We start from the raw sequence: 18955 nt of genomic DNA, 5'->3' as shown, positions 1-18955 counted from the left end.
TAAACCACCATGAATTATTCCTTCTTGTTCGTTTTGCAGGTTTGTGTGGAAGGGGAGGTGCTTTAGCTCTTCAGATTAAGGTTGAGGAAAAAAAGAAGAAGGTTCAAAATCACTGCATTTTAGGCTTCCTGGTTACACCTTTCCCTCTCCTTATGCTCAAAGTCATACTGGTGTGTCCACTAAAAATGGGCAGGGTCAGTGCTCCTTGCAGTGCATGTTCCTGTGTGGAACTTCCTTTATCCAGGCCCAGCTGCCCCATTCCAAGGTGGACATCTCAAACCCATCAGTCCTGATCCAAACCTCCTGGAAGGCAGTAGAAAAATTTCCACCTATTTCAGTGTGGTTTTGGATCAAATGGTGTAATCTGCCAACCTGCTGAAAGTATGTGCTGCAACAGAAAGGGGGATTTAACCATCACTGTAGACCTTACTGAAGCAAAGATGCTCTTTGAGGTGAGAGGACCCTTGGGTGAAGAAGGCCTTGGGTGAGCTGAACCAGAGCAGGAGGTGGGACGTGTGTTTAGCATGGCTGGGGACTGTCAAACTGCCTGTGACAAGTGACTCAGTGCACTATTTTTGATCCAGCAACGGGAGAAAGATACGTGATACAAACCTCCATACCCCCAAGGAGAACTATTAAAAGAGCAGAAGACATTCTTAAGAGGCTGCAGATACCGCTGCCTCCATCCTGCTCTAAGCACTGCTGGGTGCCTGCAGAGGATGGTATGCTGCATGTTTTTCTGGCTTACGCCCCTGTTTCAATATATAGTGTGACTTTAAGGAGTTATCACAGGGGAATGACTCAGTTTAAAGAGAATTTTCAAAAATCACCACCTGCAGCTCCTCTTCACCACTTGCCTCTGTCAACCTTTATGCCTTAGGAGTTTAAATGCCAATGGCAACACCCAATGAGAGGTTTCCTAACCAGCTCCCTTACTGCAAAGCTCAGCAGCATTAAATAAGCAATCCAGTCTGAACTGGAGAGGGTTTAGAGGCCTTGTGACAGTGGCCCCACAGAGAAACATGTCTTTTCCTTCTTTCCCTTTCAGGAGCTGAGGCCCTGAGCTGGGAGTAGGGCTGCCACATGCTATGGCAGGAGGTGGGAGCCACATTTTTCCTTCTCTAGTTTTTCCTTTTTCATTTCCTATTTTAGATGGCCAATACCTGCTTATGGTTTTGCCTTTATGTTTTCTCTGCCCAAGAGAGGGTAGGCACAGCATATAAATAGAATTGTTGTTGTTATAGTCACAATAATGTTATCCCTGAGTGAAGCTGAAGCACAGAAATTAACAGTGAGCATCAGTGCCAGAAAGAAGGGACCCTTGACTTCAATAAGCCCCCCTTCTATCCAGCCCTCATTTTAAATCCTGGGCCTTTAAATCCAAGAGAGCTTGCCAAGGAGTTCATTAGCACCAGGATTTCCCTCTTAGGGTTGGGAACTATTAGGTTAATGGGGTGGGCAGCTGACTCAAATAGTCTCTGATGGTGCCTTTGCTGCAATAGTGATGCTGTTCCGGCTTCAGCATCTCCTGGGAGCTTCTTCCTATGCCTTGTGAGTAAAAATCCTGTTTCATTTCCTTTTCTCTAGCATGAGAGAATATGGCCCTTGTGTCTATTGTATAATCCTCTATGCTAAGGCACTTGAATGACTTGAATGTTTGTGCCATTGTCTTAGATCAGCTTGTCCTGTTTGTCATGTACCTGAAAGGAGGTTGTAATGAGGTGGGTTTTGGTCTCTTTTTACTGAGTAACAAGGGACAGGACAAGAGCAAATGACCTCAAGATATGCCAGGGGAGGTTTAGACTGGATATTAGGAAAATTTTCATCACTGAAAGCATGGTCAGGCATTGGAACAGGCTGCCCGAGGAAGTGGTTGAGTCACAATCTCCGGGGGTATTAAAAAGCTGTGGTGCTGAGGGACATGGTTTGCTGGTGGACTTGGCAGAGCTGGGCTAATGGTTGGACTTGCTGATCTTAAGGGTCTTTTCCAACCTAAACAATTCTTTTATCCTAAGTTCTCACTGTCTGCTGATGAGTGCATAGAAGTAATGGAGATGATAGTTCTACTTTAGTTTTAAAACTTGAGGAATAAAAGTTAGATAATGCTTCTTTCATGGGATGGGTAGAGAAGAGAAGCAGTGAGATAAGCAGGAAGATCAGAGCGATGTTCTTGCGAAATATATGGATTTTGGTGTAGCAGAGTGCCCAGAGAGCACCTTCCTTGTGTAAAATTATGGTAAATTTTGAACCTGAGGGTAAAGAAGCTACCCTATCCAGTGATGTTTTACAAGATGTCTATCACTCTGTATGTATACCAGGATGGCTTGATTTGAAAGAACTAATGGCTGGCTACATCAACCTTGGAGAAAGCTCATGCTTGCTGAGAATTTATCTAGAATTATAGGCAATAAACAGATTTTTTTTGAAAGTCAGTATCTATCTTTAAAAATTACTTTGTAGGAAGTAGCTGTTATTTTCTCACAGATTTTCTTCTATCAAGGGTTGTCTGGATATTCATAACTGAAATCTTTGTATTTAGAATCCACCTGCTTTACTAATTGGATTCATTTGGTTTGAAAGTTTGTTCTTTCATGTTTCCTTTTTGTAATTTTTATTTTATTTTTTTCCTACTTGCTTTGTTCGTTACTGTACATAACCTGAAAAGCACGTCACTTCTGTTGTGCTCTTGAACATCATCTATTTAAGGAGAAAAATAAAATAAAAAGTTCCACAGTGTGTCATGACCCTGTGACCTGTGGTCAGAACTCTTGAATTACAGTATTGAACTACATTCAAGATATTTCCATGGTATTACAAGTGTTTCTACTCTTTTGTCCAGATTTGTCCTCACTGAAGAGAATCCATTTTCTTTTTAAGTGGAGTTAAATCAAATTTTAAAATTTATGTTTCCTCAAAAGTCGTCTCACCTTCAGTAGAAACCTCATGTTTGGACCTACATTCTTCACTCTGTTTTATGTTTTGCAAGTTACATAGGAGATGAACCCAAATCCCTCCTCATCCAGTCCTTATTTTCGACTTCTTTCTCCATGGGGAATAGTCCCTTAAACCGGGTAACTAAACTCAATCGGTTTCTGTTACTTCCATGTACCTGGCACTGAGGTGTCACATCCACAGTAGCCTTTGGATGTGTAGTAATGCACTTCATCTTCAATGTGGGAACTGCTTCTTGGCTAGATGAATCAGAATCATTTTACTTTTCCAGAGAGAAGAGAATAAGTGTTTTAGCAGCAAAGCTGTTCCATAAATGTGTCATATTGGATGAATGGTTTGTGTTTTACTGTTGAAACTGTAATTTCCACATTTCACTGTAACATTAAATAACTACCTGAAGAGACAACCATAAATATAAGACTCCCTGCCAGCTTGTTCCTCTTGTTTGGACTTGGTCTTGAGTAGGCTCAGTGTGAAACTTGCATGTTCAAAAACCTTCTCTTTTATCCCTGAACCTCTGTCTGGACTTCCAGAGGTCTCTTACTGCCTCCTTCAGGTGACTTTCATATCAAATAGTGGCTTTCTTTAAAAACTACCAAAATTAACCTGGAGACAACTGATTTGCTGGTGATGGACAATATGGATTTTGCCTATTTCTTCCTCTTGCTGATCCCAAGCCTGGAGTTCTGTAGGTTATACAGGGCCAAACAGCTGCTGAATAAACACCCTGTCACTTATCACACCTTCCAGTAGTGTTTGGTGGTGGGGTGAGGTTTACCTGGTGAGGTGAGGGTCATGCTTAGGTGTGATATTGTCAGAATGGCCTTTATAGCTCTGTTTTAAAACTAAAATGGAGTTTTGTTGTTCATGGTTTTGTGTGCATTTGATTTGGTGTCAGAGACAGTTTATTAGCAGCCCTTTTAGGTTCTTCTACAACGTAGGACGAAATTAAATTAATTACAATAGTAATACTCTTATCCTGTTCTGTCATAAGGGGAGTTAATGAATCTTTAGAAAAATACACGATCTTGTATTAAAAAGTATTGCCCAATTTACACCACTCAACAAAGTTTTTAGTGGTAGGTATTTCTCAATAGCCAGTCATCACTGGTTTCCACACTGACTCTCAGAGAAACTACTCCACAGTGTGCTAAATTCAACAGATGTTGTCTTACTGACTTAAAGAAGTCTGGATGCAGTTCAGAGAGAGCCTGGCTAAAATAGTGTACTGGCACTCACATTTCATTCATTTTCCTGAAACAGTTTATTATAAATGAAAAAATACTGATCAGCATTAATTCAGAAGTTTGACTTGGTCCTTAGTGAATTATTGGTGGAAAGTTCTTTTCGTTTGCTTTTAAAGTTTATGGTATTGTTTTAGTTCATTCACTGCAAAACTGGGATGGAAAATTGAAAATTTCCACATAATTCTGATATACCAAAATACTTCCTTAAAGATATGATCTCCTTTAGGTAAGACTCTAATACCTCTAATAACTTTGTGGGGTGTCTTATTCCTTTATCGAGCCAGTCTAAAAGAAGCTTGAGTATTTGCAAACTAGTATCCAAATTTAAACTAACTTCTAAGAGATAACAAACAATAATAAAACAATACACTTTGCCTGCAAGCTTGAGTTGAAAGGCTTACTCTACACACGTGTTTGATGTTGTCAGGTACAAAATTTGATACGGAAAGTTCAAGACACACCAAGTCTTATTGGCTGTGGTTTGTGTAGGAATTTCTCTTATCATGGAGAAAGGAGGAGGCTTTGCTAAACCAAGAGAGAAAGTCTTCCATTAAAAAGCTGCTGCAGTAAAGTACTCCTGGAACACTAAGCCGAGAGTGATTTATTACAGAGGAAAGAACTGCAACAGAAAAAAAAAAGTGTATGTGTGCTGGTTTTTGGGTGCCCTATACCTGGACTCAGTAAGACACTGAGTACATACATACCAGTAGTCATACTGCATATATTAGAAGAGAGAAATCTTACTCTTTGTTGAAGGGGGTGGCTTTTTTTTCTTGCAGCAGGAATATGACCAAAGTATGACTCCTATCAACATGATAGCAATAAAGCACTTGACTTGGACAGGCTGTTTTGAGCCCATTCACCATCATCCACCAATTAAAACATTCTGTTACTTTGCTACAAAAAAGAAGATTTATAGTTTGAGGACAAACTTGTTAAGAAGTAAACCCCAGGCAAGGGTTTGATGGTAACAGTCCTCAAATATGAAATGTAAAATCTATACTGCTTTCTTGCCACTAGAATTTTACAGCAGGGTAAATATGAAATTACAGATTGTGGTTGAGAGGGTAGAAGGTAAGTGAAATAGATCCTGTCAGATATGATATCTCATGGAAAGCAAATTGGTGGTTAAATAGCTGGATTAAAGGTAACAGAACCTCAATTTTTGGCTTTTATTTTTTTCCCAACCACTTTCAGCATTTCATAGCAGGGAGTATAACATTCTTAACTCATTTGAAATGAAACAATTCAAGGAAAACAAATATCCAAGTTAAATTCAACCTTTGTATACACCAGCTTGTTGGAGCTTTTGTAAAGACTCTCTGTAGCAAAAATAACATGCCAAATGAATATACCTGTGTGGACTAATTCTATAGAAGCTTTAGTTGGCCTCTCCTGGGCCTGAACCAAACTTGCACAGTGACTCATGAGTAACACCTTCCTGTTCCAAATGACTCTGTACAACTGAAATAAAATTATTTTCCCCTACAAATTACATCAAATAGTGCTTTGTACTGCCCTCACAGTGAAAGGACCCATGGATGTAGTATACATACCTGGGAACCTTAGAAATCTCTTTTTTTTTGTTTTTGGTTGGTTGGTTGGTTGGTTTGTTTGTTTGTTTTTGTTTTCTCCAGGCTACAAAGTACATTACTTCGAAAGCATTTTTTTTCCCCACAAATATGAAAGCTGTAGTGTTATCTGAAGCACAAAATTGAGGTAGAAGCAGTTGCCTGAGTAGGCCAGTAACTCTTGTCTTGATTATATCTCCTCCATTAACCACTAAGTTTAAATCTCTTCAGGTCAGAAACCACTTAGTCTCTGTGTCTGTGTGCACAGAATATACATGTTTCTTACTGCTAGATAAGTTGTTAAAAGGAGGCCAAAGAAATTTAATTATTTGTCTCTTTATAGCCTTGGTATTTATATAGCTGGTTAATTATACAGGAAGCAAGAGGAATCCTGTCTCAGTAAGGAATATGAGAAATAATGTTCGTTTGACAGCTTAAACATAACAAACGTCTAGTCCTCTGGATATGAAAATGGATTTATTTATACTAATTTAGTACTCATCCACCTACAGGGCTTCTGTAATGAATTACATATAATGTAATGTAACATGTAATTACATATTTCCCTGGTTTATGGAGTTCCCAGCTTCTCCTTGCTAGTCCTTCTTATGGTCCCCTAAAAACAGCGATGCCAGCACAATTTAAAAGGTTATGAGTTGGAGTAGTTTCCCTGCTGGGGAATAATCTATTTATTTTCTCTTCAAGGGTCAGTGTCATCTTATTAAAATATGCTGCCTCAAGAAAATACTTAACAAACTCCAAGAGCAATTCTTTCCTTTTTTGTTTCTGTAATAGTTTCTTAAAAGCTTCCAAAAGACGTAGACAATTGTGTCTGCTCAATGGATTAGGCTCCCTGATTTGCAGTGGGGGAGACAGGAATACAGGTGCTGTGGACACTGAAATTCTCAGGCTAGCTCTGTTTCTCAAGATTAATCTAGTCCCTGGGCTAGATTTAGATCTACATTTATATTTTTCTTTCTTTTGTGTGCATTAGTTTGCAAGTGCAGTGCTCTGTAGGTGTGCCATAGTGGAACACTCAGGTTTGTGTAGGATTTTTTTTTTTAGCACTTTATTAAAATCATGACAAATCCTGTGAAATCTGATCAGGAGCAGTATCTTTGTTGCTCCCTCTCAAAACTCTCTGTTTTTGGCATGTCAATGCTTATAAAGCTGGACATCCAGGACGCAGCTGCACTGACCTCACCCCAGGGCAGATTGAGCAAATTTGACTCATGACAGAGCCAACACAGGTTTAAAGACAGTGTGTTCTCTCCAGATGTTTTCAAGTGAATCAAAGAGAAAAGCATAAACACACTGCCCAAAGAACATAGGATAAGAGAGTCACCTTGTAAACTGAGGGAACAGGATTTCCTTGTAGTGTTCTTTGAATGTGCAGGATCAGCAATGAACTGCACTGCAGGGTCTTGTAAATGAAATTTGGTTTTCCTTGCAATACAGTTTTGTCTCCAGCAGGAAGAGACCCTTTTGCTTTTAACTTCAGTATCTGTGGAGGATCCTTCTGAGAGTTACTCATCACCTCTATGCCTAAAGAGTTCAATTCCTTCAGGAAAGTAGGAATGGGCTCTTGAAGTTAAAGCCCCTGCACAGCAGTTGGCGTGCCCATTAAACATTGCACTGCATCCAGCACTGGTAGGGCTAAAAAGCAAATCACCAGGTTCCTTTAAATGTTATCAAGACAATATAGAGCACTGCAAGGTGCTGAATGGGGGGGTTCCTCATCCCTGAGAGGAATCCCTGCTGGAAGCTCATAACATAGGCAAAGAGAAAAGGATTGGGGAAGGATGGGTTTCATGGTCGCACCCTACGCAGCTGTTAAATTCCTCTGAAGAAAAGGCAACGATGTGTTTGAAGGCTGTTTGCTTTCCCCAGTTAGAGAAATCCAGTGGGTATGACCAACAGTGTTTGAGAGATTAAGCTGCCTTCTGTGAAGGGAATGTGACTTCTGTGGGGAAATGGCTTCCAGACATCTTATTTAAGATCTCGGGAAATGCTTTGCATCCTCCTAGTTCCTGCAGGCCTGTGAGGGAAATGACCAGCTGTTGGACAGCTGACTGTGGCAGCTAAGGCAGCTGTTTGGAGAAAATACTTAGTATTACTAAGAGCAATTCCATGTGAACACATAAGAATCACTGTGTATTCATGTGAGAGTGTCTGGAGTAGAAGCTCTGGAGACAAAGAATGCCCATCCTTACAGCAGTGAGATGAAAATTTAGGAGTTTTAAAGTGGATACTTGCTTTAAAAAGATTATCTTTTTTAACACTGACTGTAGCTCTACCAACTGTAAATCCCACACCTCCTTGTCTTCCAGAAACTAAACTACATTGTCACTTCATGGCAAAGCATTTTGACAGTCAGTGGTGTTGTCCACTCAAGAGAATGTTACTTCTGTCTTTCTTTATAAAAAATGTCATTAAAAAATCTATGACACAAGAGTGTCATAAATGATTTCAGTGGAAGGCTCTGCCCTGTGCTGCTCACATATATTTGGAAAAAACATGAATGGTGTGTGGACCCATGAAAGTCCCCTTCTCCTCTATGTGTGCCCGAAACTGAAAAGGTTTTAGATCGCCCTGGTCCTTTAGGAGAACTGCTTTATCTTCTCTTGCAGCATTGCTTTGTGTGGTACAGAGGAAAATTTTTTAGATTCTTTTCATATGGATACTTTGGATAAAAACTTTAGTACTGATAGTTTGGATGAAAGCCCACAAGCTGGTGATTCAAAACTGCTTCTTCCCAATGCTTCTTTTCTATGCTTCATTTGAACACTACTATATTTTGAGGAACTGTTTCTAGATGCACACTTGTTTCTAGATGCACACTTACCCCTAAGTGCTGGACAGACTGCAGCCAGTTTTAGGGCAGCGTTAAGGAGCTGTGCACCAAGAGAACAGCTATGAGCTGCATTTACACAGTGCTAATGACTGCCTGAAATAAGCTTGAGTTAGCTTTATTTTTTTTTTCAACTCATAAACACAAATTGGTTCTTCACTTTACAAAGGTTTAGATACTAGACTGTGATAGTGCATAAAAGTATTTTATTGCCTTATTACTTAAAACATGCAATTACATTCTCTGGATTGAAGAGCTGCAATTATTTAAACAGTGTTTAGTCCACCACTGATGGCAGACATGTGACTGTACAGTCAGCACAACCAGACAGCCTCCAAGGTTTCTTCTGTGTGGATTTGTTTGTAAATGGGTTATTTAGACGCATAAGTTTGTTAGTGTTTAATAATGAAGAAAGCACCTCATCAAACACTTGAGAGTTACCACTTTGAAGATTTACTGATGGCACATGTGCATCAGGCATGAGCAGAATGATGTGTATTAGGCACTTTCTGGGTCAAACTGCATCTTTTCAGTCAGTCTTTTGTGGCAGCATGTGAATACATTGCATCTAGTCCCAGCCCTGTTTTTCCCCTGTTTCATAACTACTGTGTTGCAATTTGGTTCTGAGGGTTTTTTATTTGTTTGGGGGTTTTTGTTTTTTATATTTAAAAATATGCTCTGTGCATACTCTGTGCCACCCTGGCTTTGTCCTGTGGAGCCCAAGGGACATCTGAAACATTGAGGACATGTCTAGACTGACAGATGAGCTGTGATGAAACATGCATAAGCCGGCAGGGCCCAGGTCTGCAGTGCCACGTAACGGCACAGATGGCTTAGCAATCTCCAGCCTGCCTGCAGCTGCCAAAGGACCAAAGGAAAACTTTGCTTTTAAGCAAATGGGAGCAAAAGCATGTGAGTGTTGCTTTTGGGAGCTGGGGCTAAAGATCACAGTAGCGCTAAAAGGAGTATTCCAGCGCTGGCTGTAGTCGCTGATCCCTCCTATTAGCCCTAGAATAAAATCATTTGCAAGAACAGTTTTCAGTGTCGAAACTGTAATACAGTCAGAATTGAAATTTAGACACTGGAAACCACTGATGTGGTTGATAGTGCTTAATGTACAGGAAAGCAATCAGCCCAACCGAAAGACAAGCAGCTGTTAATACAAAGACTGAGCCAGCTGAAATGCAACTGGGGACCTGTAAATAATTAATAGATAAATTAATAAAGACTATTATGGTGATACTGTCATTGCCTGTAGATTGAACTAAATCTACTCAGGACGGATTACTGGCTTTTTTCTTTCTGAAAACGCTGTCGAAATTTAAAATACAGATAGTTATTTAAACTATGAATAGTGTCTCTGATTTATTAAGTTTTATAATCCTCAGTGAACACAAGTCTATGAACATTTACAGCATATAATTTTCCTCTTTCCTTGTTAAAAATAAAATGCATAGAAGGAGGTTATTTAGACTAAGAAATATAACTTTTGTGCTTGAAATTGAGCTGTGGCTTTATGTGCAGTAAGCAGCATGACGTTGAACACAATTAAACTAGAGATGTGTGGAAACTCTGCACAAAACCTTAAGGCATGCCTGGATGACAACTCCCTATTCCTTTATCTCAGTTCAGCATTTAACAGACTTATCTTTATCACTTTGCTTGGCTATTCATTGGTGATTGTGCTTCCCTGGGAGCTTGAGACTGAGTGAACCAGCTTCCCTAAGCTGGCTCTAATACGTGCAACTTTCAGCTTTAGAATTCCCATGAGGGAGGGAGGAAGCTAATATGAACCAACTTGTCGTCTACCTCCAAAGAAGCTGTTCCTTGAGCAGCCTCAGGAGTGACAATGAGCTGGCACCTGTTTAATCCTGTTTCCTCCAGCTGTATTTTTTTGGCAGGAATGGTACAGCATTGCCTTTTTTATTTCACTGTCACATAGGATCCTACTCGAGAACTATGGTTTCCAGCTACAAATGTAAATAGTAACTTTTCCTGGTTAGCACCTTGGGTTTTTAAATACCAAGTAGTTCTCATGTTGTTGTTATCCAGTTGTAGTGCACAGTCCTTGGATGGTACAGAGGTGTCTGTGTTCAGGAAGAGCATCCTTAGCTTAGTGCCTATTTGCACTTTCAGGGTCTCTTTCAAAAGGAAACAGCTTATAATGTAAGAAATTCATTTTTGTAAAAGAAAAGTAAAAGCCCTTTTGAAACATAGCAGATGTTGTTTAACTTTTAAGGGATCATTCAGTTTTTAACGTCCTATTGTATTGTGGCACCACTCTGCCCCTTTATTAAGTTTGGAAGTGCTCGGTAATCCTTGTCTTAGACTCCCTCTAGTGAAGAAATGGTATGCAACTGTATATGCTTGTTAGCTGAGAAATCCTTGTGTGTTTTAACAGATGTTGTATCACTTCTCGATGGTATTAAATGCACTGGCAAGGTCTGCACAGCCTGTAGAATTGACATGGGCTCAGGAACTTCACTCATGGCTGCTGAAGTATGTAGTGTCTTTCTGTGACTGGAAATTTCCATACATACAAGTTTGCAGAGAACTCCAGAGCTGAATAACTCATCCACTCCTCCTAGGTGGGCCCTGGACTTGTGAACTGGGGTAGCTTTGGTATGAACAGAGTTGGAGTTAGAGGGCTGCCTGCACTTCGTCCCACTTTCTCCACTGTCCCTGGTGATAGGAAGCACAAAAACGGAAGTCTTCAATGTATTATTAACAGCAATGATAAGATAATGAGAGGGTGTGAAATGAGATATTGGAGGGGAAACTCTGTACACTGTGTGTACCATCACCTTCTTTAACACAGAAATGGCTCTGTGGGCAGTTTCTTAGGAGGTACCAGCTGTGAGCTATTGCGTGTCAAAGCAAATACACATTTGAGTAGATACAAATTGCTTGCACAGAGACTGAGCAGCAGTCACTGTGCAGTCATTCAGACCAACAGATGCTTGAATTCACAGAAAAGGGGCAAAGAAGGGAAAGGTCAATTTTGTAGTGCTGCTCTATCCCTGCATTTGTCACTGAAAGACATACCAGGTCTAGAAACTTGGAGATCTCTGAAAAAATTACTTTCCCTCACTAATACTGTACTTCACCACACAAGCAAGTATGTGGGCTGTCATTTAGCATAGTATTTGATAGTATAATTATAAAAACTGTTACTATTGGATACAAAGTGTATCTGGCAAGTGTAGCTTTTATGGTATTAGGTAACATTAGAGTAACTGTACATGGTTTTGATAGTTGCTGTCTGTGGATGCATAAATAATAGGACTCAAGCTAGATTCCTATTTCTCATCATGTAAAAATAAAAAAACTTCATTTTCAGAAATGTAACTAAACTATAGTCAGTAGTGCTGGTTTTTTAGATGGGACTCTTAATTTCACAACCTTGGTGCAACTATCTCTTGATTTCGGTAACAGATATTTCAGGATGTAAACAAGAAAGTACTGCTGGGGCCAACCTCAGGGACAGCTCTTGGCATCTGCTACCTACTTTTGCATAAATTATCAAGGGACAAGCCAGAGTTCAGAGCTTTGCTTGTTTGCAAAATGCTCCTCTACATATTTTTCCCAATCAAGATACACTTACGAGATGGAAAAGTCTAACGTGCCTGGGTATGGCATCATGTCCTGTGGATCTCACCGGACACCTTGCCCCAGCCATTCTGACATCCTGAAGTGGCCAACATCTGGCTACAAATGCAAAATCTCTAAGCAAAGAATGCAACCTCTAGAAAAATGGGTTACTAAGCACATGAGTGCTTTACCTTCTCTAGGATTTCTGTTTTGGATCTGAACAAGTCAAAGAAGCGTGTGGTGTTAAGAGTTTGTAACGCTGTTGCTGTAGCATTTTAATTAGTTGGGTTTATATATTTAGGAATATAGAAAATTGAGCATTCAAGTACCAAATTAGTGAATAGCTATTGCAGTGAGGCAGGTGGTGCCAGGGAGGACACAAGATCCCTTACATCTTTTCATAAATTCACATCTTTCCAGAAAGCAGGAAGTGGAGAGCAAAGAGGAAAGACCTCTAAGCAGCAGAGGCAGCTTTGGGGTGACCTCATTGTGGCCTTCCAGTACCTAAAGGGAGCCTATGAGAAGGATGGAGAAAGAGTTTTTATAGGGGCAGGTAGTGACAGGACAAAGGGGAATGGCTTCAAACTGAAAAAGGGTAGGTTTAGATTACATATTAAGAAGAAATTCTTTACTATGAGGGTGGTGAGGCACTGGAACAGGTTGTCCAGAGAAGCTGTGGATGCCCCATCCCTAGAAGTGTTCAAGGCCAGGGTGGATGAATCTCTGAGAAACCTGGTCTAGTGAATGGTGTCCCTGTCCATGGCAGTGGCATTGGAACTAGATGATCTTTAGGGTCTCTTCTATCCCAGGCCATTCTATGTTTCTGTGAATACAAAGCTGTATAGATGTAAATCTGTCTCTTGCCCACCCGCTAAAAATAAAACACTAAACATCTGTCACTGTGCTGAGTTTCAGTTTAATCCAGTTAAAAACTAATCTATACAAAGTACAGAGTGGGGCTTTTTTTTTTTTTAATACATATATTGCACTGGAGATATGAATTTGTACAACATTGATGAAATTTTACCCCTTCATCCTCCTACTGAAATCCCAGCCAAGTACAAAACCAAATCTCTGCATCTTTGTGGTGACACTGGTGTCTGCATAACAAAGTTAGATACAGCTTTCTTGTAATCACCTCCTAAATGAAAAGCAGAATACAGGTGAAAGCACTTGTGCCAGTGATATTCCAGTCCCTTATTTATCTGTGATTATAGCTTTCTACTTCGCGAGTTCAGCACCCAAGTTACAACAACTCTTTACAAAACTCTGGCTGTTTCAAAGTATATGGGATAAGGGGGCAAATCTCCAACTGCAGAGTGAGGATCTTAAAATCAAAACGTAAGAGGTTGCACCGAAACTGAAGCTTGAGCATTACATTACAAAGCATATCATGATCATATAATGGCATTTGTGAGGAGGCAGATCCAGCCTGAAGGAATGATCTGTATGGTAAAAAAGCCTTCACACCAAAGGTTTCAGTCCTTGATTCTCTACAAACATGTGTCTATATCACTTGTCCTCTGCAAACTTTCATGTGGGATAAGGAGAACACAATCAGAATTTCCCCTCACCTTTTCCATGACATTTGAATAATTCCCTCTTTGTTTCCCTCCTCACCCTGTTACTCATTATCAGGCTACAACCTCAAAGCCAGGGCTGTGCATGAAGAAACTTTATGTAGCCATTATTATGTCTGGGCTTCTTTGCAAACAGATGAGGCTGTTGAAAGGTATTTTAGTCTCCTGACAGGCAAAATCAAACTGTTGTTAGAATTGCATGGAAGTGACAAACAGAGGAGACATTGGTTTTGGAAACTAAAGTGCCAACTACTTGCATAAAGAATGAAAAAAAAGGTAAATGAAGTCCAACTGTTTGAGTGGTATAAATGAAGGAAATGTGACCTGACAACTAACAAGATGAAACAGATAAGGAACCCTAATCTGTTCTCACACTGAGTTCTGTTATATGGTGTGGAGCACAAGAATATGCCCAGGTCTGATGAAAGAAGCCTTGAACATGGAAGGAATGTGCCTAGCTTCCATCAATCACAGTTCTTCAGAGTGAGAAACTTCCCAAATGTCAACACAAAATGTTAGCAATTGCCTTCTGTCTTTTTTGAGTTTGCCTAAAATATTCAAGTCTTATTCTGAAAAGAACATCTTTCTGTAACAGAGGCATGCTTCTGTTTCTTTTCTCAAAACCCAAAATACCTCTTTTAATGCCACTGTCAGCAGTTAGCCACAGAACAAGAAGGAAATGTAAAGGATGTTAGCTGAGGTGTGTGTGTATCCATTCAAAGCCAGCATTATACAGTCAGAACAATCCATGTTAAGAAAAACCAACAACCCACACACAAAAACCCAAGCAAACAAAGAAATCCAAACAGGGTTTACACTTGAGGATACTTTCAGTTTGAAACAAATGAAAAGCAAGGACAGACACACAACTTTTCAGCATTATAGTAAAACTGACAGGAAAATCAACTTAGTCTTGTAAAATCTTGGCTTGCAATACTAGGGACCTATCCTGGTTCAATATCAAAATAATACAATCAAGTAGCACCCCTGGTTTAGGATACTTCATAAACTTAGACCAACTGCTGAAAAACTCACAAGAGTTAACAGTGAGACCCTTAAGGAGTCCCAGATTCATGTCTGAGAAGAGCTTTCTGAAGCACATGGTGCACTTTGAAAAATCTGGTTTTATTGTAGGAGGTAGGATAATCTGTACAGAAAAAGACAATGAGTCTTGTTCTGTTTTGCACAATATTTCCATCAACATAAAAAGCTTATTTAATAACATGCAAAATTTTGAGATCAGCTGGCATCTGATGAAAGAAATGGGGACAAAAGTATTGTCCCAAGAGCCAGTTGAGCTTTCAACTGCTACACACAATTAGTCTCAACAAGGAGGACGGTTCAGATCAATGCACTACAAGTACAGTATTCCTTTTGAAGGCTTACAGTGAAATTCTTAGGCTTCTGTAAACATGAAAAATATTCACTGTTCCACATAATTCTTTGCCATGTTTAAATTTTAGAAAGTGCAAATTTTCTGTGATTAAGAGGTTTTAGTTTTATTTGGTCTCAAAGAAGAAAGGGTTTGGTAGCGGTGGAAAAAGCAGGCCTTTTATATATGGTCTTTGTTTCCCTATCTCTTGCTTTTCAGCATTCTGGAAAGTTTCTACATAAAACTAGACATTCAGGCCTGTTCCCTGTTTCCTCTCTGAGAAGATTCTGATTCATGCCTAAACACAGAATGGCAGACATCTCTTCCCTCTTTGTAAGAGCAGAGTTCAACAGCTCAGTCCCCTGGCCATAAAAATCTTTAATATTAATGGTTTCCCTAATTTTTTCCTCTGTTATAGCCTCTAGATGATCCCCTTGTGTTTCTCACTGATGCATTGGAGAGAAAATTAGTTTAATTTATAAATCAAGCCTGACTGATACTTTAACATTCCCATGATTTTACAGTCTGAGGAAGAGAGCAGAGAGTTCTTGTTTCATTCTGATTTCCTGCCCACCCCACCCCAAGCCCCTCCCACCCTTTTCCCACCCCAAATAATAAAGATGCTATAAAGTTGAGGCACAAGTGGTTAAGGGTGAACTTGATCAGTTCTAACAGCTGGTTCTTGGACATGTCCTGGTGGTAAAGGCTGATCACCTCCTGCCGGATGTTTTGCTGCATCTCCAACTTTGTGTTCCCCAGCTGTAAAACAAGAATAGAACCATTTGTAAATTCTCAATTAAATTGGCCCCAGATGTGAAAAGTCTCTGAAGGAAGGTTCCTATCAGAGAAACAATCAACAAAACCTTCTATTTTTTGGTTTATAAATGGAATCAAGAATTTTCTATGTGAGTAACAATTAAATCAGATTAAGATTACCCAATAGACTGCATTATTTATTCAGTGTTTCCTCTTAGATGACTAGTTGTTTCTGCTTTCTGTGAAATATTTTTAAAACAATAAGGCATTGATTCTTTCAACATTGTTTTTTCTGAAATATACCATGGTTTTATGGGACCTTTAATCCCAACATGGGAAGTTTGAAAAAGACATACTTAACAACTTGCTCCCTCTATGTTGCTCCTTGCTGCATCAATACTTACAATGTTCTGCCTTTGCCTATGCTTGAATAATACTAATTTTCATAGTCTGATGAACTTGCAGCTGCATTTTTGGGATTCTTTTTTCCTTAAAGTATCCTTAGTAACTCCAGTGGCCTATGGATTTAAAATATTGTCTCCTTGGATTTCCTTGACTCAGTGAATGAGTAGTGACCAGTTCTGGCTAATATAATGAATTCTTATGACACCTGATTAAATGACTTTGCAGAAAGATTTTACATAAAATAATACATGTGTTAAGAACAGTATCTGCTATGATACTGCCAGTGTCAAAAGAATGTATCATCTGGTGAGGGTAATTCAGGCTCTCAGAACTAAGGATTGTAAAATGAAATTACCCACAGGCTGATTCAAAGCAAATGAAAGACAGAATTAAAGTGGTTCTGAAATTCCATCATTTCTCTTCGTGGAACTGAATGGGTAGAATTTCAGGGTACCAACAAAGCTGTAATCACTGAATACAGCACTTGAGGTTTGAAATCCCACTGGTGGCCCTGCAGGGGCAGTTAAGAGCTTCTAGTATTCAAAAGGCTGCCTGGATAGATCTGAAGCCTGTGTTTGAGATGAATGTCGAGAGAACTCCTTTAAAGCACAAAGGTAACTCGGGCAAGCTGTTACAGATAAGAAGGGCTAATATATATCTGGCTGTTTTGTTGCCACCAATGAGCAAATGCAATGATTTATTATGCCACTACCTTCTTCTGAGGGTGTTGAAGCAATTGGTCTTTCATACTCTTTAAGGCTAAGTTGTCATGTCATGTTGCATCCAGTTGCTGGTAAATTGACCACTGAGAATATTTAAATGCTTTGATTTGTTCTGCAGTCTGAGTTTGCGATGCAGCCATAGAATATAAGACAGACCCAGTCATTTGTATGTCCCTGTTCTTCTCTGGATGTTCAGAGACCCTAGATCTCAATATTTTTAGACAGACAGGTACAACACAATCCTCCTTCTCTGCCCATTTGATGCCTTGTGTTAGAACACTGTTTCTTTACTATGGATTTAAAAGTACTGAGATTTCAGGAATACTTTAGAAGAGTTATGGACTTCCCTCTTAAAGACTGTTTAGTGAACCTCTCTACAGAGGTCATTAAAATTGCTCTAGATTAATAGTTCCAACAGAAAATGTAGTTGTAATGCCTTTTACATTGCAAATATTATTTTAAAGCTTGTGTATCTATCAGAAAGACACATACGGGGTTGGAATTTCAGTTCTCCACCTGGTCCTGCAGGAGGATTTCCTTGCTGTAGTTTCTTCTGTTCCATCTGTTTTACGACCTGGTGAAAAATAAAATACAACAGTTGAAAAACTTAAATTCAACTTTCTCTGATGTGACATAAATGAATACACTTATAACAAATTTTGCAGTCATTATGTAAAGTCTTGGTGAGTGAGTATATGGCTGAGTTGAGATGCTTGTGTTGTTTGCATAGTATGCTTCTGCATACTAGACTATGTTTTGCTGTGGTACCATTAGTTTAGATTTCAGCAGGGACTCAATACAAGAAATCAAGGTAAAGAATGCTCCAGAGCTGGGAACTGTCATGAGCTGTTACATATAAGGATAGAGAAAAGGAAAAAAAAAAATAATTCTGTTCTCATACATGTACCTGCTGAAGCTCTTGTTTCTGAGCCTGAAGCTGGTCATGCTGCCTCTGTAGTTCTTCCTTCTGTTTCTGAAGTTCTTCTGCCTTCTTTCTAAGTTCATCTTCCTGCTGGGAAATATGATTTTCAAATTCCTTCAGTTCATCCTCAGTGAAGAGCTGCTGTTGATCTAGTGTCTGCAAGAAAATACATACAAATGTGAATACTTAGCCAGGAACACAAGTATATTTTTTATTATCTCCCCACCGAAATTCTTATCTGAATTGTACAGTTCAATAAAAAACCTCCAGAACAAGATACCCAGACATGACACTGTAAAGGGTTAGTACACTCGGCAAACAGCAAAACAGTCATTTCTCAGCTATTTTGTCAGCAAAACTCTACTACAGATTTAGAGGTAGGAGAAAACTATCCTCTTGCTGCCAGCTGAGCTCTTATCTTCCCTTTAAAGTGATTCATAAACAAAATGTCCATTTTCCATTTGAAAAGCATGTGTGAAAAGCTCTTCTGGAATCCCCAGGGTGGCGCCAGACCTTTTCCGTGTGTGAGAGGCCCATAAAGCTCACATCTGCATTACATTAGGCTGCTCCATTTGTAGGTTACATTTAGCTAAGGCGCTTAACGACACACATACCAACACAGAACTGAAAAAAAGCAAAGGTCACAGACATGCCATTTGGTTTCCTGGTGGAGTGCTGGTAATGCTACTCTATGTTGTACTTGGAACACATTCTCATTACCTCCCAGCTGTCTGGCTCCAAAAATTCTTTTTTCTCTGTAGCTCTGAGGAACTCTTCCAAAGTCACCAGTCGGTCCTTGTTGATGTCAACCTATTTGAAGCAAAAAATTAAACTTAAACTAATGGGTGGGGTTTGATGGAGCTAATGTTTAATTTCATCAAACAAATATCCTCAAATGTAACCATTTTAATTGTTATACTGTCTCATTTTCAAGGGATCGCCCACAACATCTTCTGAAAACTTCTCACAAGCTTATATAGCTTAAC

The 18955-nt window shown here is 39.5% G+C and overlaps 1 protein-coding gene across 3 annotated transcripts in view; it reads right to left on the bottom strand.

Annotated features, from left to right (window-relative positions):
• Positions 1-13108: 13108 nt before the first annotated feature.
• Positions 13109-18955, bottom strand: part of NUCB2 (nucleobindin 2) — a 29455-nt gene continuing 23608 nt past the window's right edge. The window contains exons 9-12 of one of the 3 annotated variants that reach the window (XM_032690406.1): positions 18690-18779; positions 17955-18125; positions 17540-17621; positions 13109-15923 (exon numbers count right to left, since the gene is read on the bottom strand). In XM_032690406.1, coding sequence (XP_032546297.1) covers positions 15811-15923; positions 17540-17621; positions 17955-18125; positions 18690-18779 — 456 coding nt within the window. In that variant the 3' untranslated portion in view covers positions 13109-15810. The remainder of the gene's footprint in view (positions 15924-17539; positions 17622-17954; positions 18126-18689; positions 18780-18955) is intronic. The other 2 variants (XM_032690408.1, XM_032690407.1) reach the window with 2 other exon arrangements.

This window comes from Chiroxiphia lanceolata, chromosome 6, assembly GCF_009829145.1.
Source record: "Chiroxiphia lanceolata isolate bChiLan1 chromosome 6, bChiLan1.pri, whole genome shotgun sequence".
Lineage (NCBI taxonomy): Eukaryota > Metazoa > Chordata > Aves > Passeriformes > Pipridae > Chiroxiphia > Chiroxiphia lanceolata.
This window is presented reverse-complemented; position numbering and strand designations above follow the sequence as displayed.